General features: G+C 29.6%; 1 protein-coding gene across 1 annotated transcript; it reads left to right on the top strand.

Moving 5' to 3' along the window:
* The first annotated feature begins 303 nt into the window (after positions 1-303).
* Positions 304-2,855, top strand: LOC126845147 (uncharacterized). Its single transcript, XM_050583710.1, has 2 exons — positions 304-554; positions 1,605-2,855. The coding sequence occupies exons 1-2, from the start codon at positions 330-332 to the stop codon at positions 2,853-2,855; spliced, it is 1,476 nt and encodes a 491-aa protein (XP_050439667.1). The 5' UTR covers positions 304-329.
* Positions 2,856-27,266: the final 24,411 nt, after the last annotated feature.

Genomic DNA, 27,266 nt, shown 5'->3' with positions numbered 1-27,266 from the left:
ATTGCCAGAATAACATGTAGCTAAACAATTGGCAAAAAACCGTTGTCGAAAACAAATACAACATTACATACTCTATAGTGAACTACAATAATTTTTTATTATCAACAATTGTTGTTATTGATATATTTTTTTCATAAGGAACTTATACAAAATACCATGCTCATAAATTTTAATGACTAAATATATAAAAGCCGTATACAATTATGTAAATATTTTTACAACTTTAGACGATGTAAAGTCTGTATTAGTTTTAAAATATTATTCGTACACCAACTTATTTTTCACTCATCGCGTTCTCTTAACTCGAAGATATTGTCTAATTATTGTGAATGCTAGTTAGTAACATAATGAAGCTGCAATTAAGAATTAAGTTCTTAATCCTAGAGTTGGTTTTCTGTTTTTTAACGGAGGGCAATGGTAATGATGGCGAAGATAAAAAAGAAGTTGAAAATAGGATCCAACATGAACGGTTATCCAAAAAGGTTTTACGCAAGCCGACTGTCTCCGAAATAACCAGCGCGATATCGGATTCAGAAATTTATCAAAAGATACAAGTAATTACAAAAATATATTGGGATTAGGTATATTTGTTTAAGACTTATTTTTGAATCACTAAAATTATACAAATACAAATCATTTGTGTCCAGTTGGATAAAATATTTTATGTAAAACAGCTTTCATGTACACGCCAGATGTTACCATATCTGCTGTTTTTCATAGTTATACTTCTGAGCAACATTCCAGTCTGCTCCATTCTTTAGTTGGATCTTTGTTCTATAATTTTTATCCATCAAACATCCCTAACTCCTTACTTGTGTTTACCGCTGGTTTTGTCTCTTATAGATAGACAGCGTGTTTTTTCCAGCACTAAAAATTTCAATTATGGACAAATTCGTTGCATCCTTATTATCGTTACCACTTAATGCTATTCACAATCCTGTATTCCATTTTTTTTTCTAATTCTTTTAATTCCTCACTTCCTCCTCTTGATAAATAAATGTCTAGTCTATCGGCTTAGCCTGGGAAGTAAAGTCTCTCTGGGTTTCAAGTCATATCAGAATTGTAGGTAACTATAAACTAGGTATAAATTGCTGATTGTCTTGTGTTTGCTATCTTTCGTCTATCTTAGCACCTTTTACATTTTACTTCTCCCACGTATAGCATGTTCCGCTATGCAAGACGTAAAGATAAACACTAAAGGATAAGTCGGTTAAATCAATTTTGCGCCGGTCACAATTTGTTACCCTCCCTTTCTTGTCAACTCTCACTCAATTCTTTTTATATTCGTCTCTTGCGCCAGACCGAGATGAGTTTAGATGTTTCACTCCATATTTTCGACGCTCTCTCTTTCTCAGCTGTAGCCTATTATTACCTCTCCTTCCCTCTTTTACTTCTTCTGACATACAACTACTCCGTAATCTTGATCCCCTACCGTCATCTCTCCTATAACGTCTTTAATTCTTAACGCTGGTTTCTTCGTTTAAATAAATAACTTTGTAATTTTTTACCAATTTTGTTAAACGTCATAATTTTATATCATTAAAACCAAATGCGATTAGTAAAACTAATATTCAAAACCAAGTTGAATTATTGCATGTTTTTAGGTGGAACGTTTGCAACAATTCATGTACATTGCACCGTACTGGGTTACCTTCATTGAAACATTGAACGCTTACAAGACACTAAGTTCCAGACCAATTGAATTTAGCACAGATGACATAACGACACTGACTTTAAAGCATGACGACGACGAATTTCTGAACAAAAGAATTCTGACTCAAATTAAACTTTACCGTAAATTACAAGAGATACATTGCACGAACTGCGTATTCCTTAAGGACGCTTTAGCCCAAGGGGAAGATGATTTAGAAGATATTGTAGATTATGTCTACTTAATGATAGACATGTCTTACAGAGGTAGATTTATAGTGAGTGGTTGGCTATGGAAATTGCATATACAACTTTTAGAACTACAACGAAACGAGTTGGACACATTTAAATTGCCAAACGATTGCTTTCCAGAGATTAAAGAAAGCCTGCGGAAAATTTTAACGGAGTGTCGTGGAAATAATTACATAATAAACGATGATCATCTACCGTCGGATATGTCTTTGAAAATAAACGACCGAAAATATCGAAATTTCTTCTTAGATAATTATAAGTTAAGATTGGGGATTGATGTCGAAAATTTGTTGTTGAACCACTTTTGGAAGTTGCCTCGTAGATTTACTGAAAACGTAACGGGCCTTTTATTTCGATGGACATGTATATATCCTATAATTAATGAGGAGATTGACAATCTCTCGGATCAATATGAAAGTGGGGAATGGCCAAAACAACCGTTCAAACACATTACGTTACACAAAGTTCTTTTGGACGTCATAAAAGCGAAATGGTACAGTCATGTATGGATAATTTTATTCGTTTATCAAAAAATAGGAAGTCAAGCTCAAAGCCATTATGATAGGTTAATAGAGATAATAAACGAACAAGTTTTTACTTTCCTGACTGATGACCCTTTTTTTAACGACGTACTAAATTTACTGAGTGAATTTTATACACCCGAAGACGAAAAGCTAAGTACAATTATAGAAAAACTAGAGGGCGAAGTAAACCACATTCTCGGTAGTGTCACTGAACCAAATTCGGATTATGGAGCGCCTACAATAGATTTAGCATTAATTAAAAAAAAAACTAGAAATTATGAGGATCACGAATTTCTTGGTGATCTTGTATATAGATTTATAATCTTCTATTTAGACACCACCCGTTATTTGTCTGGTACAAGTTTAAATATTCTACTATTCTTTATAAGAGGTAACCAATTCGACGACTTTGTTTTCCCAAATGAATGATAGAGATACTTTAAATATCATAAGTAAAAAATATATTTTTTTTTATATTTCATTACCACGTATAAAAAATCATATTCACTATTTAACTAAATTGTTCATTGCTAAATTATATTTAAATCATTCTTCCGATTCAAAATAATAAATTGTTTTACATTGAACTGTTGTCTTTATAAATTATAAATCGAAATAAAATATATAATAATCAGTGTTAAACACTTTGTCTCCCATTTCAATGTGTTTCAAAATGTGTTAAAAAAACCGAAGAATATTATTCTTAAAACAAGTACAACACTCATCCGGCGTATGTTTGTACAGCAAACAGTAGGTACCGAGAACGGCTGTAGCTGATATTTTGTGTATGAACAAAAAAAACGACTTGCAGATATTATACCTACAGATATAGTGGTAAACAAAATATAAATAAATAAAAAAGCTCGGATTTTATATTTATTATTAAAATATTTTTGATCGTTGACGATTGCTTATTTAATAGCGATAATAATAATAAAAAGGGGGTTTACGCTATTTTCCATTACATAAGACCAATTCGTTTGCCCGTGTCGGTATTAACTTGGGAGGATTGCATGCTATTTTAATGACTAGAGATAAGAAGAAACTCAAGTCAGTTTGCCTAGTTAGAAGAAATACAAATATCGAATATCATATTTGATATTTCCTATAAAATATTTAAAAGGAATATTTTGTGTGCATGCAGTGAAATACAAAATAATAATATGGAAACCACCGTTTTGTTGCATTAACAGTTAATTGGTGGCATCCGCGACAACCAGGTATTGTAGTTAACTCCATTGAACAAATAGTATCGTCTGTATCATTATTTATTTATTTCTATCGACAATACGAATACGTCTGTGGTATTAAACATTATTTTATAAATAGTTTAACGTTCGGAATTCATAACAATATAATATAACTAGTAATTGTATAAACGAGTACTATCTAGTATTTTACTCTTAAGGTGTCTTAAAAAGTTTTCCAAATGAAAGAAAAGGTTAGCTACTTAGTGTCAATTGAAAAAAAAATATGTCTGGTACATGCAAAATACATAGATGCAAAGTAATTTTAGGTTATGTTGTTACACTATTACAATTTGGGAAAGACCTGAATAAATTTAAATTCTAGAATGGACCATTTAAAACTATAGGAATTATTTCTTAAAAATCTGTTTTACCTATTACCTACATCGGGTCGGATTGATAATAATGGAAGGCAGAAGAGTTTTCTTGGCTATTGGTAGATCTTACATTGTTTTTGACTCTTATTACGAGAAAAACATGCAGCAAAACAGTTGGCGGAAAACCGTTGCCAAAAACAAATACTACATTGCAGACTCTATAGTGTACTTTAATACAAGTTTGGTGTAAACAACATTTTTCTATATGGAACTTATAAAAAATACAGTGCTCACGAATTTTGATGATAAAATATTATATAAAAGCTGAATACGATTATATAATTATTTTTACCACTTTAGGCGATGTAAGGTGGGTATTAGTTTAAAAATATTATTCGTTTACCAACATGTTATTCAATGAGCAATACAAGTTTAAGTACTCTAGTATTATATATAAGAGGTAACCAATTCACCAACTTCGTCTTCCCAAATGAAAGATGAAAAATATTTGAATATCCGATGTAAAAAAAAAATGTTTTTATTATAAATTATTAACCACGAAAAAAACTCATATTCACTATAATAAGAAAAATTATGTTCATGCTAAATGATATTTAAACTATTGTTTTGATCATAATAATACATTGTGTTACATTTATCTGTTGTCTTTATAAAATATAATTAGTCTAAATAAAACATATAATCATTATTAATCACTTTGTTAATTATTTTCTTTTTCGACAAAATTATTATTATTTTCTACGAGTTAAGGAGGTATAATTAGGGAGATTCAAGTAACAGAGTTTGAATGCGGTGAAATTGGAGATTAGGATCTAGCTGTGGTTAAGTTTCAGTTAAATTTTTTGCTGACTTCTATTATTTAAATTCAAGGCTGTTGAAACTACCAAAACACTAAACTTAAATTTTAGAACAATGATAGTTAAAACAAGAGTGGCATTATTACGTTATTAATAACCAACCTAATATTTTTTTAAATTTTTTTTTAATTTTAAATATAGTTGATCATTTTGGAGTTGGTCCTTTTTTTGGTAAACATTCCTCTTCTTAGGAGTACTTAATATGATAATAACAAAATTATATTTATCTATTTCATTGCCAACTTCATACCTACAAGGCGATAAACCCAAACTTAATATAGCTTAACTTGAAGTTGGAGATGTCGTCTGCGCAAGACGAGAGAGCTATGAAGTGATCAATGAGTATGTGTGTGTACTATTTGGCTGTGTGCTTTATTAAATGACTTGGATTAAATACAACTTCAATAATTAAATATATATTTTAAAAAATCAATTACAACTCAATAATTACTGAATAATAAACAAACAATAAATAAACAATTGGCCCTTTGGCTGAATAAAATTTGGTAGAACATTAAGGTAGAGTAATAATAAATATAACTAAACAACAAATCACTGGTACAATTAACCCGATGTCTATTGTTCTTACTAAACTAAAATAATAAAACATTTAAAAAATTGTTTTTATAATTCACAATAAGTAACCTATACTAAAAATTAAAACACAAATTTAATAGTGTAATATTATAAAAATTCAAATGTACTCAAACAACGACGAACCGCAAACCACTGGACAGGGTGCTATCTAAACCTAACCTAACTTAAAACGCAAAAAAAAAGGACTAGTAATTAAAATTGAAATGTTCTTATGGCAAATAAATTACGGCTCAGACTATGTCCTAATGACTTAATAACTACACAAATAAACTAAAATTCACACAGAGATTACAAGAATTCACTGGGTGCACGATAGAGAAGAGTAAGCCTTTTGCTATTGGCCGCAACACAATCATAGAATATTAAATTTAAAACACATGGAACAAGTCTTAAAGTATATTATTTTCCTTCAATATTTTATCACAGATAACACCATTTGATCTCTAATAATTTTACAAAAACAGGTGCTATAGTACAGATTCTAATGTACGACAGTACACTTTTGGTGTCAACAAATATTGTTATTTTTATTTTTTGTATAAGACTTGTACAAAGTACCATGCTTATACATTTTAACGTTCACATATATAAAAGCTGAATACCAGTGTTGGGCGTAATCGAATACTTAATGATTAAATTACCTAATCGATTACAACAATGTAATCATGATTAAATTAATTATTAACCATTTAATCATTTTGTAAAAGTAATCAGTAATCATGATTATATTTTGTAATAATTAATCATTTAATCATTTCTTAATCATGAACATCGACTATATGATTACATTAATCATTCAATTGTGATCGTAAAACGATTAAAAAAAAAATTGTTTAACCGCCCCAGGCATTCTCTAAACTATAAAATATATAAACCTATTTTATAATATATATAAGTAAATATACACATATACTTATATACATATTATATAAGTGCTTCACAATGATTTAACCGTTGTAATCCCTTCGAAAAATTAATTTTTTTAATTCTGCTTTATCTAAATATTCCGTTAGCCAACAAGAAGTTTATTTATATTTTAGTAATTTTTATTTAGTAAGTAGTTTATTTAGATTTTATTGAAATATAAAAAATATTCCAAAAAATTTAGATAAAATGTTGAACAAAAATAAAATTTTATAGATGATATTGCAAAAATCAAATCGTCGTCGTAGACATCCCATATTTTTATTTAGATTATATGTAATAAAGAAAACGCCCTAGGTTAAAAAAATGTAATCATTAATCATTTCATGATTACAATTAAAAGATTAGTTTAATCATAGTTACAAACTAATGATTAATGTAATCATAAGTATAATCATGATTACATTTATACGATTAATGTAATCATAAATGTAATCATGATTACATTTATATGATTACATTAATCTAACACTATGATTACTGATTACAACTATTAATCGTAATCATTAATCATTAATCAGATTACAATTTGCCCAACACTGCTGAAAACGCAAATATTTTTACCATTTAAGACAAAGTAAAGTGTGTACTAGTTCTTAAATATTATTCATATACTGTTGTTTTTTTTTCCAATCTTCATTGGTAGAACTAACGCCTCGGCTATAATAGTTGTTTAGCTGTCGATCCTTTAGGATTGGGTCCCTTCTAGGTAGACCTTCGTTATCATTGAATGTTTTTCGCTGCCTCCACTACATTCCTCCATCTGTTTCTGACAATGCTATCCGCCATTGTTACTCGCCTAATTGAATTATCATTGATCCTATCTGATCGACGCTTTCTAGGGTTACTCCTGAGTCTACTCCCATTTGACTTTGCTGCTAGATCATTCTTCAAAATGTCCTTTGTCCTCCACACGTGGCCTGACCACATATCATCGTACATTTGTTTACATTTTTAGCCTATGATTCAAGTCTATAAAATTGTTTTAACATGGATATGTTTTTGAGCTGGGGGTCATTCTAATATTCGTGTTAAGATTTCGTGTAATCGACAAAAAGATGTAATAGACATAAAGACCGTCATTGACATAAAGAAATTATTTTATAATAGATGATTATAGTAATTCTATCATCGTTTTTGGTTCGTATTATCAGAATACCAAAAAAAAAAGTGCAGCTAAACAGTTGGTAAAAAATCGTTGACAAAAACACGTCCTATATTACAGTCCCTAAACTGTACTACTTAAAAATGTATTGTAATACTTTAGGGCCTAAAGTACTACAATACATTTTTGTTGTCTACAATTATTGTTATTGTTTTTTTACATATGGAACTTACACAAAATGCCATGCTCATACAATGTAACGTTCAAATATCCAAAAGCTAAATACGTAAATAGTTTTACCATTTTAGACAAAGTAAATTTCGTATTAGTTTAAAAATATTATTGGTATACCAACATTTTGTTCAATTGCCTCGTTTTCATAACTCTGAATAATTGTCTAATTATTGCGATAGCTAGTTAGACATTATGGAGATGCAATTAAGAATTATTTTCGTAGTACTTGAGTTCGTTTTCTGTTTTTTAACAGAGGGTAATAGTAATGATGGTGAAATAGAAGAATCGAATCTATATCAAGTTAAACAAATACATGGAAAGGTTATTCGAAAGCCGACTGTCTCCCAAATAACCAGTGCAATATCGGATTCAAAAATTTATCAAAAGATACAGGTAAATACAAATATATTGGAATTAGAAATATGTGCTTAAGACTTACTTTTAAATTACCGGAGTTATATGAGTAAACAAAAATTGTAACTAGTTAGGTACAGTAAAAATAAATTTGTCGATTCTCAATCAATTCTTCGCATATTTATCACTTACGCTAGACTGAGATGAGATTTGATGTTTCACGTATCATATGCAACACTATCATAGAATATCACATTTAAAACACATGTTACAGGTCTAAAAATATGTTATTTTCCATCAATATTTTTTTTTTATAGGACTTATACAAAATATCATGCTTATAAAATTTAACGTTCAAACATATAAAAGCTGAATACGTAAATAGTTTTACCATTTTAGACAAAGTAAATTGCGTATTAGTTTAAAAATATTATTGGTATACAAACATTTTGTTCAATTGCCTCGTTCTCATAACTCTGAATATATGTCAAATTTTTGCGATAGCTAGTTAATCATTATGAAGATGTAGTTATGTATATAAATAAACATAAATTGTGACCAGTTAGGTACCGTAAACATAAATTTGTTTTTTATTCTCACTGAATTCTTCCCATATTTATCGCTTACGTCCGACTGAGATGAGATTTGATGTTTCACGTCATATTATTATCCCTCCAATATTCCCAGTCGTGGCCTATTATTTTTCGCCGTACCTCCATTGGTTACATTTCTCCTGATCACAACTACTCCTTAACCCTTGATGCCCAACCGTCACCTCTCATATAGCGTCTTTCATTATCAATGCTGGTTTTTTAGATAAATTCATTTGTAAGCACCATTTTTAACGATGTAAATTTCTGTCATTCTATAATGTATAAGACAAATTGCGTTTAATAAAACAAATCTACGAAACCACATTAAATTATCGCATGTTTTTAGGTGGATCGTTTGCAACAATTCTTCTCTATAGAACCGTATGAAGTTAAATTTATTCATACGTTGAACACGTACAAGACATTGAGTTACAGACCAATTAAATTTAGTATTGGTGAAATAAAAACACTAACTACAAAATGCGACGACGACCGATCACTGAACAATAGAATTCTAACTCAAATTAAATTTTACTCTAAATTACAAGAGATACAGTGCACGAACTGTGCACTTCTTGAAGCCATTTTACCGAAAGTAAGCGATTATATAGAAGGTCTCGCCGACTATGTCTACTTAATGATAGATATGTCGTACAAAGGAAGATTTGTAGTGAGCGGTTGGCTATGGAAGTTGCATATACAACTTGTAGAACTAAAACGATACGTGTTAAAAAAATCAAAATTGCGAAACGTTTGCTTACCAGGGATTAATAAAACCCTTCAGAAAATGTTAACGGAGTGTGGAGAAAATAATTACATAATGAAAATGTATGACTACACGTTACATAATTTTAACGACCTCGAAATGTTTTCAGATTTATTTTTGGAAATGTACGACAAAAAATATGAAATTTTCATTGGGGAAAATCATCAAAGTAGATTACCCATCAGTGTCGAAAATTTGTTGTTTGACTACGTGTGGATATTTGTAAGTAGTTTCTTTGAAGATATATTGGGCCTTTCGTTCGATTGGCAACAAACACATTATGTAATTGAAAATGAAACTAACCATATCAGGAATCAATATAATAGTGGGGAATGGCCAGCAGAACCGTTCAAACACATAAAGTTTCACGAACTTATTGTAGACATCGTAAAGGCGAGATGGTACTGTTATATTTGGATACAGTTATTCGTTTATCAGAAAATAGGAAGTAAAGCTCAATACACCCATAATAAGTTAAAACGTGTAATAAACGCACAACTATTTTTTATCTATACTGATGACCAAACCTTTAATGACGTACTAATTTTACTGAGTAAAATATATACACCCGAAGACGATAAGATAAATACAACTATAGAATTATTAAAGAACGAAGTCAATCGCCTTTTGAGAAGGGTCACTGGACCAAATTATGAATATAAAGAGGCTACAATTGCTTATGAATTCATCAAACAAAAGACTAGAAACTTTGAAGATCCCAAATTTCTACATTATCATGTAAATAGATTGAAACGCTTTGTTTTAAATATGAATATAAACATGGATAAAACAAATTTAAGTATTTTAGTATTCTATATAAGAGGAAACCAATTCACCGACTTTGTTTTCCCAAATGAAAGATAAAAACCTCTGAATATTAAATGTAAAATTAATAATATTTTATTATAAATCATTAACCTCGTATACAAATTCATGCTTACTATAATAATGAATTGTCCAGCCTTTAGCTGTTGTCATTATAAGTTATAAATATAAATAAAACGTATAATAGTTATCAATCACATTGTAACTCGTTTCAATTTAATAAAAATGATTTTCGATTTCTACAAGTAAAGGAGACATAATTAGTTACCTATACCTAAATAAAATGTTAAAAAAAAGTAGTTATGAAAATACAATAAAATAAAATGTCCTTGTGACAATTACACAGCTTAACTAATTGATTCGCATTATTAAAAATGTCCCTTTGACAAATAAAATACGGCTCAGAATATGCCCTTATGACAATTATTCATACAAATAGCCATAAGGGCTTAATAGCTACACGAATAAATCTAAAATTCACACAGAGATGGAAGACATATAAAGCTTTAGATAAACTTTTTACAAATTACCAGTGTTCACTGTGTGGACGGTAGAGACTTGAAGTAGCAGGTATTTTTGTAGCAAGCCGTTCGCTATTGGCGGCAACACAATCATAGAATATGATTTTGTCATCATGTTATTTTCCTTCAAAATTTCATCACAGACAACACAATATAATCTATAGTAATTGTACTTATATTATATATAATTATGAGTGTCAGTAACCCCCTGCCCTAATTGAGCAACTGATAAAAAATTGTTTTAAGCTTTGGCATTAAAATATTTTCTAGACTAGATATTTAAAAATAAAGAATTTTTTTCGTTCAATTCTGTAGTAATTGTTATATGAGATTCTATTGCTTACAGTGCCAATGTAGAATATTTTGACTTTACCAGAATATCAGAATAACGTGCAGCTAAACAGTTATTTGAAAACCGTAGACAAAAACAGGTGCAATAGTACAGACTTTAATGTACAACAAAACACTTTTGGTGTCTACAAACATTGTAATTTTTATTTTTTGTATAGGACCTATACAAAATACCATGCTTATAAATTTTAACGTTAAAATATATAAAAGATGAGTTGTAAATATTTTTACCATTTAAGACTAAGTAAACTGTGTACTAGTTCTTAAATATTATTCGTATACCAACATTTTGTTCACATATCGCGTTCTCATAACTCCGAATAATTGTCTAATTATTGCGATAGCTAGTTAATCATTATTGTGATGAAATTAAGAACAATTTTTTTAATACTTAAGTTCATTTTCTGTTTTTTATCGGAGGGCAATGGTAATAATGGCGAAAAAGAAGAATCGAATCTATATCAAGTTAAACAAATACATGGAAAGGTTATACGAAAGCCGACTGTCTCCCAAATAACCAGTGCAATATCAGATTCAAATATTTATCAAAAGATACAAGTAAATACAAATATATTGGGATTAGAAATATATCCGTAGGACTTATTTCATAATTACCGGAGTTATATAAGTAAACATAAATTGTGACCAGTAAGGTAGTTTGTACGCTGGTTTTTTCGATAAATTAGTTTGTCAGCACCACTTTAACGATGTAAATTTATATTCATTTTTAATGTATATAAACAAATTGCGTTAAAAATAGCTGATCTACAAAACTACATTGAATTATCGCATGTTTTTAGGTGGAACGTTTGCAACAATACTTTTCTATTGCACTGTATGAAGTTGAATTTATTAATATGTTAAACGCGTACAAGACAATGAGTTACAAACCAATTAAATTTAACACTGACGAAATAACAACACTGACCACAGAATGTAACGACGACGGATCGCTGAACAATAGAATTCAAATTCAAATAAAATTTTACCGCAAATTACAAGAGATACAGTGCACGAACTGCGCAATCGTTGTGGCCATTTTACCAAAAGTAAAAGATGACATGGACAGTCTTGTCGATTACATCTACTTAATGATAGACATGCCGTACAGAGGGGGATTTGTGGTGAGCTCTTGGCTGTGGAAATTGCATGTACAACTTTTAGAAATAAAACGAGGCCTGTTGGACATATCAACATTTCTAAATGAATACTTACCAGAGATTAAAGAAACCCTACGAAAAATGCTAACGGAGTGTCAAGCAAATAATTACATAATGAAAATGTATGACTACACGTTACATCATTTCAACGAGCTCGATATGTTGTCAGATATATTTTTTGAAATGTACGACAAAAAATATAAAATTTTCATTGGGGAAAATCATCAAAGTAGATTACCCATCAGTGTCGAAAATTTGTTATTAGATTACGTGTGGATTTTTGTGATGAGTTTGTGTAAAGACATATCTGGCCTTTCGTTTGATTGGAAATATACACTTAATGTAATTGAAAATGAAATTAGGAATATCGAGGATCAATATGATAGTGGGGAATGGTCAGGTCAACCGTTCAAACATATAAAGTTTCAAGAACTTATTGTAGACATCGTAAAGGCGAGATGGTACTGTTATATTTGGATATATTTGTTCGTTTATCAGAAAATAGGAAGTAGAGCTCAATACACGTATGATAAGTTAGTACGTGTAATAAACGCACAACTATTTTTTATCTATACTGATGACCAAACCTTTAATGACATATTAATATTATTGAGTAAAATATATACCGAAGAAAATAAGATAAATACAACTATAGAATTATTAAAGAACGAAGTCAACCGCATTTTAAGAGGCATCACTGGACGGAATTATGAATATAAAGAGGCTACAATTGATTATGAATTGATCCAACGAAAGACTAGAAATTTTGAAGATCCCATATTTCTTCATTATCTTGTAAATAACTTGATACGATTCGTTTCAGTTACTTATAAAGACATGAGAAAAACAAATTTAAGTATTCTAGTGTTCTACATAAGAGGAAACCAATTCACCGACTCTGTTTTCCCAAATGAATGATGAAAACCTTTGATTATCAGATGTAAAATAATTAATATTTTATTATAAATTATTATTAACCACGTATACAAATTCATACTCACTATAATAATAAAATGTGCATTGCTAAATGATATTTAAACTATTGTTTCAATTCTTAATAATAAATTGTCCTAAATTTAGATATTGTCTTTATATATTATAAATCGAAATAAAATAGTCTAATAATTGTCAATCACTTTGTAACTCATTTTTTTATGAAACAAAATTGTTTTTATTATCTACGAGTTAAGTAACAGAGTTTGGCTGCAGAAAAATTGGAGATTAGGGTCCAGCTGTGGTTGACTCTTAGTTAAATTTAAAATAGAGACAACGTATCGGCAATAATAGTTATATAGTTGATGTTTTTGGGCTGTGTCTTTTCTTGGTAAGCATTCCTCTTTTTAGGAGGACTTTACATGATAATAACAAAAGTACACTATTTTATTGCCAACTTTATACTTAAAAAGCGATAAACACAATCTATATACAGCTCTACTGGAAGTTGGAGATGTCACCTGCGCAAAACAAGAGGACTAAGATGTGATCATCGAGTAGTGAGTGTCCTATGTGTGTGTATTCTTTATTAAATTAATCGGACTAAACTCAATTTTAATACTTAAATTATTATTTATAACATCAATTACAACTCAATAATAACTGAATTATAATAAAATAAACAAACAATAAATAAATAATTAAAAAACAATTGCCCTTTTAGCACAACAATGTTATGATAAAACATTAATAACAATAATAGAACTTTTAGCTTAATAATATTTGGTAGATCAATAATAAAAATAACCGAACAACAAAATGGCCTCTTGACACAAAATAATATTACACGGTAATGACTAGAGACTAATATGGTAACGTTGTGTAAGCTGGTATATTGAAGCTTAAGTATAATGTCGTTGGAGACGAGAGGGAGCGATCAAACCGTTCACTATTGGCCGCAACACTATCATAGAATATCACATTTAAAACACATGTTACAGTTCTAAAAATATGTTATTTTCCATCAATATTTTATCACAGATAACATAATATGATCTATAATAATTTTACTTAAAAGAGCATTATGATTGTCAATAAACCCCTGCCCCTAGTTGCGCAACTGATGTAAATACGTTTTAGCTTTGGCATAAAAACAATTTCTAGACTGGATATTTAAAAATAAAGGACTTATTACGTTAAATTGAGTTAGATTTGTTATATGAGATTCGAAATTAGATTACTAGCTAAACAGTTATTTGAAAACCGTTGCCAAAAACAGATGCTATAGTACAGACTCTAATGTACTATAATACACTTTAGGTGTCAACAAATATTGTTTTTTTTTGTGTATAGGACTTATACAAAATACCAAGCTTATAAATTTTAACGTTCAAACATATAAAAGCTGAATACGTAAATAGTTTTACCATTTTAGACAAAGTAAATTGCGTATTAGCTTAAAAATATTATTGGTATACATTTTGTTCAATTGCATCGTTTTCATAACTCTGAATAATTGTCTAACTATTGCGATAGCTAGTTAATCATTATGGAGATGCAATTAAGAATTATTTTCTTAATACTAATGTTCGTTTTCTGTTTTTTAATAGAGAGTAATAATGGTAATGATGACGAACATGAAGAATCAAATCTATATCAACTTAAACGGTTACACGGAAAGGTTATTCGAAAGCCGACTGTCTCCCAAATAACCAGTGCAATATCGGATTCAAATATTTATCAAAAGACACAAGTAAATACAAAAATATTGCGACTAGAATAATATGCATAGGACTTATTTTTAAATTACCGTAGTTATACAGAATGCGGCAAATCAAACCGTGCAGTTTTGAAAGGTTGGTGTTTCCCGTGTGTTGGGGATAGTGTGATTGTGATGGTCTCATTTCGTCGGGTGGGTCATACCGTTATCAGTCGTTACCATGGTTTGGTCTGGTGACATCGGAGTATCGCCGTTCGTACGTTTTTTGAAAATGGTCGTTCTTTCGTCGCAACTCAGCGAGCTTTTCGGCTGCACTTTAACCTCTGACGGGTGTCATGTGATGTGATTTGAGCATTTGTGGTTTTTTTCTTGTGGGGCTAGCTGAAGGAAAAACTTTTTAAACATCGGCCTCGCACCTTTGAAGATCTCAAAGAGCGAAATCAGGAGGAAATTGCCGCTACACCAGTCGAAATGTGTCAAAATGCGGCCGAAAACTTCAGAAATCGCCTTCATCAATGCATCGCTGCTGGCGGCCATCATCTTTCAGATGTCAATTTTTAAAACATGATACATAAAACGGCATGATGTACTGAAGAAAATTAAATAAATCTTATTTCTGTAAGTTGCTTAGTTTTTTCTTTATAGCCTTTCAAAACTGCACTGCCTGTTTCGCCGCACCCTGTATAAGTAAACATAAATTATGACCAGTTAGGTACCGTAAACATAAATTTGTTTTTGATTCTCAATCAATTCTTCCCATATTTACCGCTTACGCCCGACTGAGGTGAGATTTGATGTTTCACGTCATATTATTATCCCTCCAATCTTCCCAGACGTATCCTACTATTTCTCGCCATTCCTCCATTGGTTACATTTCTCCTGATTACAACTAGTCTTTGACTCTCTTCTCAACGCTGGTTTTTAGATAAAATTATTTGTAAGAACTATTTTTAACAATGTTAATTTATATTTAAAACCACATTGATTTATCGCATGTTATTAGGTTGAACGTATGCAACAATTCTTCTCTATTGAACCGTATGAAGTTAAATTTATTCAAACGTTGAACGCGTACAAGACAATGAGTTACAGACCAATAAAATTTAGTACTGACGAAATAACAACACTAACCACAAAATGTGACGACGACGGATCACTGAACAATAGAATTCTAACTCAAATTAAATTTTACTCCAAATTACAAGAGATACAATGCACAAACTGCGCACTCCTTGATGCCATTTTACCGAAAGCAAGAGATTATATAGATGGTCTTGTTGATTACGTTTACTTAATGATAGACATGTCGTACAAAGGAAAATTTGTAGTGAGCGATTGGCTATGGAAGTTGCATATACAACTTTTACAAATAAAACGATTTGCGTTAAGCATAACAACATTTCTAGTAGAATACTTACCAGGGATTAATAAAACCCTTCGGAAAATGTTAACTGAGTGTCGAGCAAATAATTACATTATGAAAATGTGTGACTATACGTTACATAATTTCAACGATATTGATATTATGTTGTCAGATTTATTTTTTGAAATGTACGACCAAAAATATAAAATTTTCATTGGAAAAGTCATCATAATAGATTACTCATCGGTGTCGAAAATTTGTTGTTTGACTACTTGTGGTTTTTTCTTAGTAGTTCCTTTGAAGATATATTTGGCCTTTTGTTTGATTGGGATAATGTACATGATATAGTTCAAAATGAAATGAAAAAAATCAAGATTCAATATAGTAATGGGGAATGGGCAGCTCAACCGTTTAAACATATAAAGTTTCATGAACTTATTGTGGACATCGTAAAGGCGAGATGGTACTGTTATATTTGGATAAATTTGTTCGTTTATCAGAAAATAGAGAGTAGAGCTCAATACTATTATGATATGTTAATTCATGTAATAAATGCACAACTTAATTTTTTGTATACTGATGACCAAACCTTTAATGACATATTAATCTTACTTAGTAAAATATATACACCCGAAGACGATAAGATAAATACAACTATAGAATTATTAAAGAACGAAGTCAACCGCATTTTGAGAAGTGTCAATGGTCCGAATTATGAATATAAAGAGGCTTCAATTGATTATGATTTGATCAAACAAAAGACTAAAAGGTTTAATGATCCCAAATTTCTACATTATCATGTAAATAGATTGATACGCTTTGTTTCAAACACTAATAGAGACATGAGTAAAACAAATTTAAGTATTTTAGTATTCTACATAAGAGGAAACCAATTCACCGACTTTGTTTTCCCCAATGTATGTTGAAAGCTTTTGAATATTAAATGTAAAATAAATAATATTTTACTATAAATTATTAACCTTGTATACAAATTCATACTTACTATGTCTGACCTTTAGCTGTTTTCATTAAAAATTATAAGTTGAAATAAAATAATCTCATAATTATCAATCACATTGTAACTCATTTCAATTTAAAAAAATGATTTTCAATTTCTACAATAATAGTTATATACTTAATCTTTTTGGATTATGTCCTTTCTTGGTATGGCAATATGGCAATGTTTTTTGAGCTGGTTAAAAGTTGAAGCTTAGGTAAAATATTATGACACAAAAATTTTTATTGGAAGAATAATTAATAAATCACAATAATACAAATTAAAAGTTAATATTTACATGGATGTAGACCCTTTGGCTGACTAGATAAGAAACACTGGTAGCATTGTTGACCCTATGTTTATCGATTTAACTTTCACTAAAATAAAATATAGAGTTTAAATTTGTTCTAATAATTCACAATAGGTAACCGATAATATAAAACAAAACTCAGATTCAATAAAATAGTAATATAAAATTCAAAAGAACCTACTTACACAACGAAGAAACGCAAACCGCTGGCCTAGGCTGCAACTTAAATACAATGCTAATGAAAACAACTAATTACATTACAATAAATTCAAATGACCGTGTGACAATAAAACAGCTTAACTAAATTATACATTAAAATGTCCCTTTGACAAATAAAATACGGCTCAGTGTATGCCCCTCATTGCGCAACTAACGTAAAATCGTTTTAAGCTTCAGCATTAAAACAATTTTTAGACTGGATATTTAAAAAAATCGATTGTAATTGTCATATGAGATTCGATTGCTTATAATAGCAATGTAGAATATTTTTCTTAGTAGATCTTACATTGTTTTTGACTCTTATAATTAGAATAACATGCAGCTAAACAGTTAGCAGAAAACCTTTGCCAAAAACAAATACTACGATACAGACTATATAGTGCAGTATAATACACTTTTGGCAACAACAATTATTTTTTTTTAAATGGTACTAATATAAAATACCATGCTCAAAAATTTAAACTATGAAATACATAAAAGCCTAATAAACCATAGGCGAAGTAATGTTTTTACTACCTTTCAAACATTATTCGTGTACTAAAATGTTGTTCTCTCATTACGATCTCATAACTCGAGAATATTGTCTTATTAATGTGAGAGCTAGTTAGTGATATAATAAAGCTGCAATTAAGAATTATGTTCTTAATACTAAAGTTAGTTTTCTGTCTATAACCACAGGGCAATAGAAATGAAAGAAGAATTCAACATGAACGGTTATGTGGAAAGATTATACGCAAACCGTCTGTCTCCCAAACAACCAGTGCGATATCGGATTCAAATATTTTTCAAAAGATACAAATAAATAAAAGTATAATAGGAATAGAAACATTTGCTTTGGTCTTATTTGTAAATTATCAAATTATGTATATAAAAATATTTTGTGACCAGTTGACCTAACTTAACCAGTCAGATCCGTTCTTTATTTTATTCCATCAAACATCCATAACTCCTTACTTGTTTTCACCGTTAATTTGAACTCTTCCAGATCAACGAGTTTTTTTCCAGCACCTTAATTTCCTTTGTGGACAAATTCGTTATTTCTCTTTAACGTCGGACGCTATGTCCCGCAGTTAAAATTTACCATTTCAAAGCAATGTACTTATTGTTTATTATTCGCAATCCTGCCTTCAAGCTATTTTTTCTAATCCAAAAAATTATATATATATATATATATATATAAGGACAGGAAGCCCTTGTGGCTTAATAATTACTCGAAAAAAATACGAAACTCTTACGGAGTTAAAACACTCAAAAAAGTCCAGATAAAACAATACAAATTACAAATGCTCACTATGTGGACAGTGATGCGCAACTGATAGAAAATCGTTTTGAGCTGTTGCAATTGTCATAGAGGATTAGAACACTCACAATGCCAATGTAGAATATTTTTCTTAGTAGATCTCACATGGTTTTTGACTCATATTACCGGAATAACATGCATTTAAACAGTTGGCAGAAATCGTTTCCAAAAACAAAATGAATACTACATTACAGACTTTATAGTGTAGTATAATACACATGTGGTGTCAACAGTTAGAGTGATTTTTTTTATGTGGTACTAATATAAAACACTATGCTCAAAAATTGAACAATAGAATTTTGTCTTATTATTGTGGGAGCTAGTTAGTGACATTATGAAGATACAATTAAGAATTATTTTCTTAATGCTTAAGTTCGTTTTCTGTCTTTTAACGAAGTACAATAGTAATGAAATAAGAATTCAACATGAACGGTTATACGAAAAGGTTATACGCAAACCAACTGTCTCCCAAATAACCAGTGCGATATCGGATTCAAATATTTGTCAAAAGATACAAGTAATTACAAAAATATATTGGGATTAGAAATACATGTTTAGACTTAATTTTAAGTTATCAAAATTATGTAAATAAAAATATTTTGTGACCAAGTAGGTATCGTAAAAATTAAATTGGTCCTTGAATTTTGTTAATAAATTTAAATTAAAAAAAAATTATAACAGCAATAGAGATATTTGCTTAGAACTTGTTTTTAAATTACCGAAATTATATAAATTAAAATTATTTTTGCCTCTTTTCTTTCCAGTCGTAGCCTATTGCCTACTATTTCTCTCCAATCCTTCTTTGGTTAAATATCTACTGATTACAACCACTCCTTAACTCTTGATGCCCTACCCTGATCTCTTATATAACGTCTTTTATTCATAACGCTGGTTTATAGATAAACTTTTTTGTGATTTTCAAGCGTTATTTTTAACGTTGTAAATTTCATTTGGAAATTTAAACAGACAAATTGCGTTAAACACAATTTATAATCAAAATCAAATTGATTTTAGGTGGAACGTTTGCGACAATTCATTTCTATTGAACCGTATGAAGTTAAATTTATTCAAACGTTGAACGCGTACAAGACAATGAGTTACAGACCAATAAAATTTAGTACTGACGAAATAACAACACTAACCACAAAATGTGACGACGACGATTCGCTGAACAATAGAATTCTTACTCAAATTAAATTTTACTGCAAATTACAAGAGATACAATGCACAAACTGCGCACTCCTTGATGCCATTTTACCGAAAGCAAGAGATTATATAGATGGTCTTGTTGATTACGTTTACTTAATGATAGACATGTCGTACAAAGGAAAATTTGTAGTGAGCGATTGGCTATGGAAGTTGCATATACAACTTTTACAAATAAAACGATTTGCGTTAAGCATAACAACATTTCTAGTAGAATACTTACCAGGGATTAATAAAACCCTTCGGAAAATGTTAACGGAGTGTCGGGAAAACAATTACATAATGAAAATGTATGACTATACGTTACATCATTTTAACGACCTTGATATGTTGTCAGGTTTTTTTTTGGAAATGTACGACCGAACATAAGAAATTTACATCAGGGAAAGTCATCACTATAGATTACCTATCGGTGTCGATAATTTGTTGTTTGACTACGTGTGGATTTATATGAGGAGTTTGTGTAAAGACGTATCTGGCCTTTCGTTTGATTGGCAATATACACATGATGTAGTTGAAAATGAAATAAGGAATTTCGAGGATCAATATTTTAGTGGGAAATGGTCAGGTGAACCGTTCAAACATATAAAGTTTCAAGAGTACATTGTGGACATCGTAAAGGCGAGATGGTACTGTTATATTTGGATATATTCGTTCGTTTATCAGAAAATAGGAAGTAGGGCTCAATACACGTATGATAACTTAATACTTGTAATAAATGCACAACTTAATTTTATGTATACTGATGACCAAACCTTTAATGACGTACTAGTTTTACTGAGTAAAATATATACACCCGAAGACGATAAGATAAATACAACTATAGAATTATTAAAGAACGAAGTCAACCACCTTTTGAAAGGTATCACTGGACGGAATCATGAATATAAAGAGGCTACAATTGATTATAAATTGATCAAACGAAAAACTACATATTTTGAAGATCCAATATTTCTACATTATCTTGTAAATAACTTGACACGCTTCGTTTCAGTTACTTATGAAGACATGAGAGAAACAAATTTAAGTATTCTTGTATTCTACATAAGAGGAAACCAATTCACCGACTTTGTTTTCCCTAATGTTTGTTGAAAGCTTTTGAATATTAAATGTAAAATAAATAATATTTTACTATAAATTATTAACCTTGTATACAAATTCATACTTACTATAATAATAAATAGTCTGACCTTTAGCTGTTTTCATTAAAAATTATAAGTTGAAATAAAATAATCTCATAATTATCAATCACGTTGTAACTCATTTCAATTTAAAAAAATGATTTTCAATTTCTACAATAATAGTTATATACTTAATCTTTTTGGATTGTGTCCTTTCTTGGTATGGCAATATGGCAATGTTTTTTGAGCTGGTTAAAAGTTGAAGCTTAGGTAAAATATTATGATACAAATATGTTTTATTGGAAGAATAATTAATAAATCACAATAATACAAATTAACAGTTAATATTTACTTGGATGTAGACCCTTTGGCTGACTAGATAAGAAACACTGGTAGCATTGACCCTATGTTTATCGATTTAACTTTCACTAAAATAAAATATAGAGTTAAAATTTGTTCTAATAATTCACAATAGGTAACCGATAATATAAAACAAAACTCAGATTCAATAAAATAATAATATAAAATTCAAAAGAACCTACTTACACAACGAAGAAACTCAAACCGCTGGCCTAGGCTGCAACTTAAATACAATGCTAATTAATACAACTAATTAAATTACAATAAGTTCAAATGTCCGTGTGGCATTAACACAGCTTAACTAAATTATACATTAAAAATGTCCCTTTGGCATATAAAATACGGCTCAGTATTTGCCTCTCATTGCGCAACTATAGATTACCTATCGGTGTCGATAATTTGTTGTTGGATTACTACTAGTGATGGGAAATAAATCCGGATTTTCTTAAAATCCATAAAATCCGGTTTTCGGTTTTCAAAGTTCAATGAAAAAAATCCGGATTTTACGAGGAATCCGAATTTCACGAAGACTCCGGATTTCACGAAGAATCCGGATTTTACGAAGAATCCGGGTTTAATGACAATTTCGTATTTCAAAATTTGAACTTAAGAAACCGTAACCTGGGTTTAAAAAAAAAGCCAAATTACCGATTTTAAAATTTATTAAGCCATTTTGTAATTACTAATTCAGCAGTACAAGATGACCAAATTGTTCAAATTAGTTGACTTTTAATCCTCTATGAAATGCTATTATCGGACACCTTCAACTAAATTACCCTAAGTTATATGTTTCTAATGGACTTTAAGTTTCATATATGTAATCTAGCTTAAATGCAAAGTAAGTATGCTGTATTACAGTTCACTATTTGTGATATATTGAAAACAATTAGCTATTTAAAAATTGTAAGCTATATTTGAGTAGTTTTTACATGATTTTCTTTAACTCGCTAACACGGTACGTACGTCTGTACGTTTGTACGGATATTTTTCAAATCTTGCAAAATTAATTTTATCCACTTCCCGATGTCGTAGAAGGCTGAAACATGGCACAGACACTCATCTCGGATGACACTATAATATAATGTTATTATATTGGGACTCGGGCATCCAGGTCGCCCTACACAGGGTCATATGTGGGGGTCATTTCACTAAAATTTCATGTTTTTTTTAAATCTCCTAAAATTAATTTAACCCACTTCCTGATATCATATAGGCTGAAATTTAACCTAGACACTCATTTTGGATGACAATGCAATGTTCCGTCAAAATATTGGGACCGGGGGGTCAAATATGGCAGCCATTTCACTAAAATTTAATTTTTTTTTTCAAATCTTCTAAAATGAATTTAGAAATCTATTCACCAATTACTAGGTACCTTTAAAGAACTAAAAAGACTAAAAAGTAAAAAATAGGACTAAAAAGTAAAAAATAAAATAAATAAATAATTCAATTTTTGTTTTTAAAAACATGCTTTTCTACAAAAAAGTAAAAAGTGAACTAAAAAGTAAAAAATAATTTTATTACAAGAACAATTTACTAATCGACTGTAGCACATTTTATTTAAAATGTCAATTACTTTAAAAACAACAGAAAATTAACTACAATTTTATATAATGTAATTGGTTCTACTGCTTAACTATTTATATCAAAAAGTATTATTAGTATTATTATTATTTATTTAGATTTAAGACATATACAATTCCAGATTGACTTATTATTTTTCCTAATTTATATATATATATATATATATATATATATATTGTGTTGTGTATTTTTCATATTATTACAACTTATTGCTCTAATCTATTATAAAAGTGTCATTGAGACTTGTAAATCGTGTTTATACATAATGTTCTTATAACTATAAAAACAGATACCTAATTTACCAATTCAATAATTAAATATTTTTTGTACACTACATAAACGCGTTGTACATATTACTAAATAGTTAACAAATATAATTTATTTATTATTGTAAAAAAATTGAAATCCAATCTACGAATTTACAATGAAAACTCCGAAATCCGGATTTATAATGAAAACTTTGAAATCCGGATTTATAACGAGAACTTTGAAATCCGGATTTATAACGAAAACTTCGAAATCCGGATTTCGAAGTTCGAATACTACATTTCCGGATTTCGAATTTCGAAGTTTAAAACTCCGGTTTTTTTAACTTCGCAAAATCCGGATTTTCCCATCACTAATTACTACTGGTTTCGTTTGAGTAGTTTGTGTCAAGACATATCTGGCCTTTCGTTTGATTGGTACAATTCACATAATGTAATTAAAAATGAAATACGGAATATCGAGGATCAATATTTTAGTGGAAAATGGTCAGGTGAACCGTTCAGACATATAAAGTTTCAAGAATTCATTGTGGACATCGTAATGGCGAGATGGTACTGTTATATTTGGATATATTTGTTCGTTTATCAGAAAATAGGAAGTGACGCTCAATACTATTATGATAAATTAATACGTGTAATAAACGCACAACTATTTTTTATCTATACTGATGACCAAACCTTTAATGACATATTAATATTATTGAGTAAAATATATACCGAAGAAAATAAGATAAATACAACTATAGAATTATTAAAGAACGAAGTCAACCGCATTTTAAGAGGTATCACTGGACCAAATTATGAATATAAAGAGGCTACAATTGATTATGAATTGATCCAACGAAAGACTAGAAATTTTGAAGATCCCATATTTCTTCACGTTCATGTAAATAGCTTGATACGCTTCAGAATCGTTCAGACATATAAAGTTTCAAGAATCCATTGTGGACATCGTAATGGCGAGATGGTACTGTTATATTTGGATATATTTGTTCGTTTATCAGAAAATAGGAAGTGGGGCTCAATACTATTATGAAAGTTAATACATGTAATAGACACACAGCTTTTTTTTATATATACTTATAGCCAAACCTTGCATGACGTATTAGGTTTACTGAGTAAAATATATACACCCGAAGACGATAAGATAAGTTTAGCTATACAAATAATCAAGAACAAAGTCAACCGCATACTAAAATATGTTACTGGACCGAAGTATGAATATGAAGAGGCTATAATTAATTATGAATTGATAGAACATTTGACTAGGAATTTTAAAGATCCCACATTCCTTTACGTTCATGAAAATAGCTTGATACGCTTTGATTCAGCTACTAATAAAAACATGAGTAACACAAATTTAAGTATGCTAGTATGCTATATAAGAGGTAATCAATTCGCCGAATTTGTCTTCCCAAATGAATGATAAAGAATCTTTGAATATCAGGTGTAAAATAAGATATTTTTATTAAAATTATTAACCACGTACAAAATTTCATACTCACTATCTATATAAATTTATGTAAATTGATATATGATATTTTAACTATTGTTTCGATGCATAATAATAAATTGTCTTTATAACGTATATACACTTATAATCAGTAAAGTAATTATATAAAATATAATATATGATCATTTATATGTATATTTATAATCTACAAAAAACAAATAATAATTATCACTCACTTTGTAACTCATTTTCAATTTCAAAATAATCATTTTTATTTTCTACAAGTTTAAGAGTTTTAGTTAGGGCGATTCAAGTATCAGATTTTTAATGCGGAGAAATTGGAGGTTAGTGTCTAACTGTAGTTGACTCTTAGATCAATTTTCTGTTAATTTCTGTGAATTAAATACAAGGCTGTAAAAACTTCCAAAACATTAAATTTGTGTTTGAAAAAAATGATAGTTTAAGCAAGGGGGGCATTATTACGTTATAACACTATAATAAAGTGTAGCTAAACAGTTGGTAGAAAACTGTTGACAAAAACAAATAGTACAGACTCTAAAGTACTACAATTTACTTAAAGTGTCAACAATTATTGTTAATGTTATTTTTTTTTTATAAGGAATTTATACAAAATACTATGCTCTTAAATTTTAACGTTTAAATATATAAAAGATGAATACGTGAATATTTTTACTATTCTAGGCAAAGTTAACTGTGATTTAGTATTAAAATCTTATTCGTGTACTAACATTTGTTCATTCATCGCGTTCTCATAACTCAAAAATATTTGTCTTATTATTGTGAGAGCTAGTTAGTGACATTATGAAGCTTGAGTTAAGAATTATTTTTTTAATACTAAAGTTTATTGTATGTTTTTTAACGGATGACAATAGTAATGATGACGTAAATAAAGAATCAAATGACATAATAATTCAACATGAACGGTTATACGAAAAGGTTATACACAAGCCGACTGTCTCTCAAATATCCAGTGCGATATCGGATTCAATTATTTACCAAAAGATACAAGTAAACAAAAATATATTGGGATTAGAAATATTTGCTCAAGACTCATTTTTAAATTACCGAAATCATGTAAATAAAAAATATTTTGAGACCAGTTAGGTACTGTAAAAATAGATTTGGTCTTTGTTTTATGTTAAAAATTTAAAATATTCTATTCAAAACTACTCTCAAGTACACGCTATATGTTATTTATTAATTAATTAATTTTTTTTTTTTAACAAAAAAACCGCGGCAGCTCTGGCCATTGGTCGAACAGTGACTTGAATTATTCTTATTACATAGTTATATATAGACTTAAAATTATATTTAGTATACATGTTATATTTCTTTATATAAAGAAGATTTTTTTAGAAAGATTTAAAATAGTTTTTGGATTGCGGTTGGTTCCGGACTGAAGATTTCATATAGGTGGGAGGTACTGAGGATTTCCATACGATCTTGCTGGTTACTTCTGCACTCTGTGAAGATGTGCTTGATTGTAAGTTGTACACCGCAGGTAGTGCAAATGGGGGGATCCTCCCTTGTCACTAGGTGTCGGTGAGTGAGTGAGGTATGGCCGATTCTTAACCGGTTTATAGTTGTTTCTTGTCCAAAAATATTTTGTGACCAGTTGACCTAACCTAACCAGTCTGTTCCGTTCTTTATTTTATTTCATCGAACATCCATAACTCCTTACTTGTTTTCACCGTTAATTTGAACTCTTCCAGCTCAACGAGTTTTTTTCCAGCACCTTAATTTCCTTTGGAGACAAATTAGTTGTTCCTTTTTAACGTTCACCGTCGGATGCTATGCCTAACAGTTAAAATATATCATTTCAAAGCAATGTCCTTATTGTTTATAATTCGCAATCCTGTCTTCGAGCTATTTTTTCTAATCCTTTTAATTCCTCATATCCTCCTCTTGTTTTTCCCAATGAATTTCTACTTGATCGGCTTAGCCTATTATGTAAAGTCCCTCTGGGTTTTAAGTCATGTCAAAATTCAAGGTAACTACGTATAATATAAGATAAGCTACGTAAAATATTGCTAATCGTTTTGCTTTTGCTACAAAACTTTAGTTACCTTAACCACGCATAATATTAGGATAGTTATTAAAGATCAATTGGTTAAT

Source organism: Adelges cooleyi, unplaced genomic scaffold, assembly GCF_023614345.1.
Source record: "Adelges cooleyi isolate 19-005CV unplaced genomic scaffold, UGA_ACOO_1.1 ACOO_flye_CR_arks_rails_tigmint_CR_PRNA_685, whole genome shotgun sequence".
NCBI lineage: Eukaryota > Metazoa > Arthropoda > Insecta > Hemiptera > Adelgidae > Adelges > Adelges cooleyi.
This window is presented reverse-complemented; position numbering and strand designations above follow the sequence as displayed.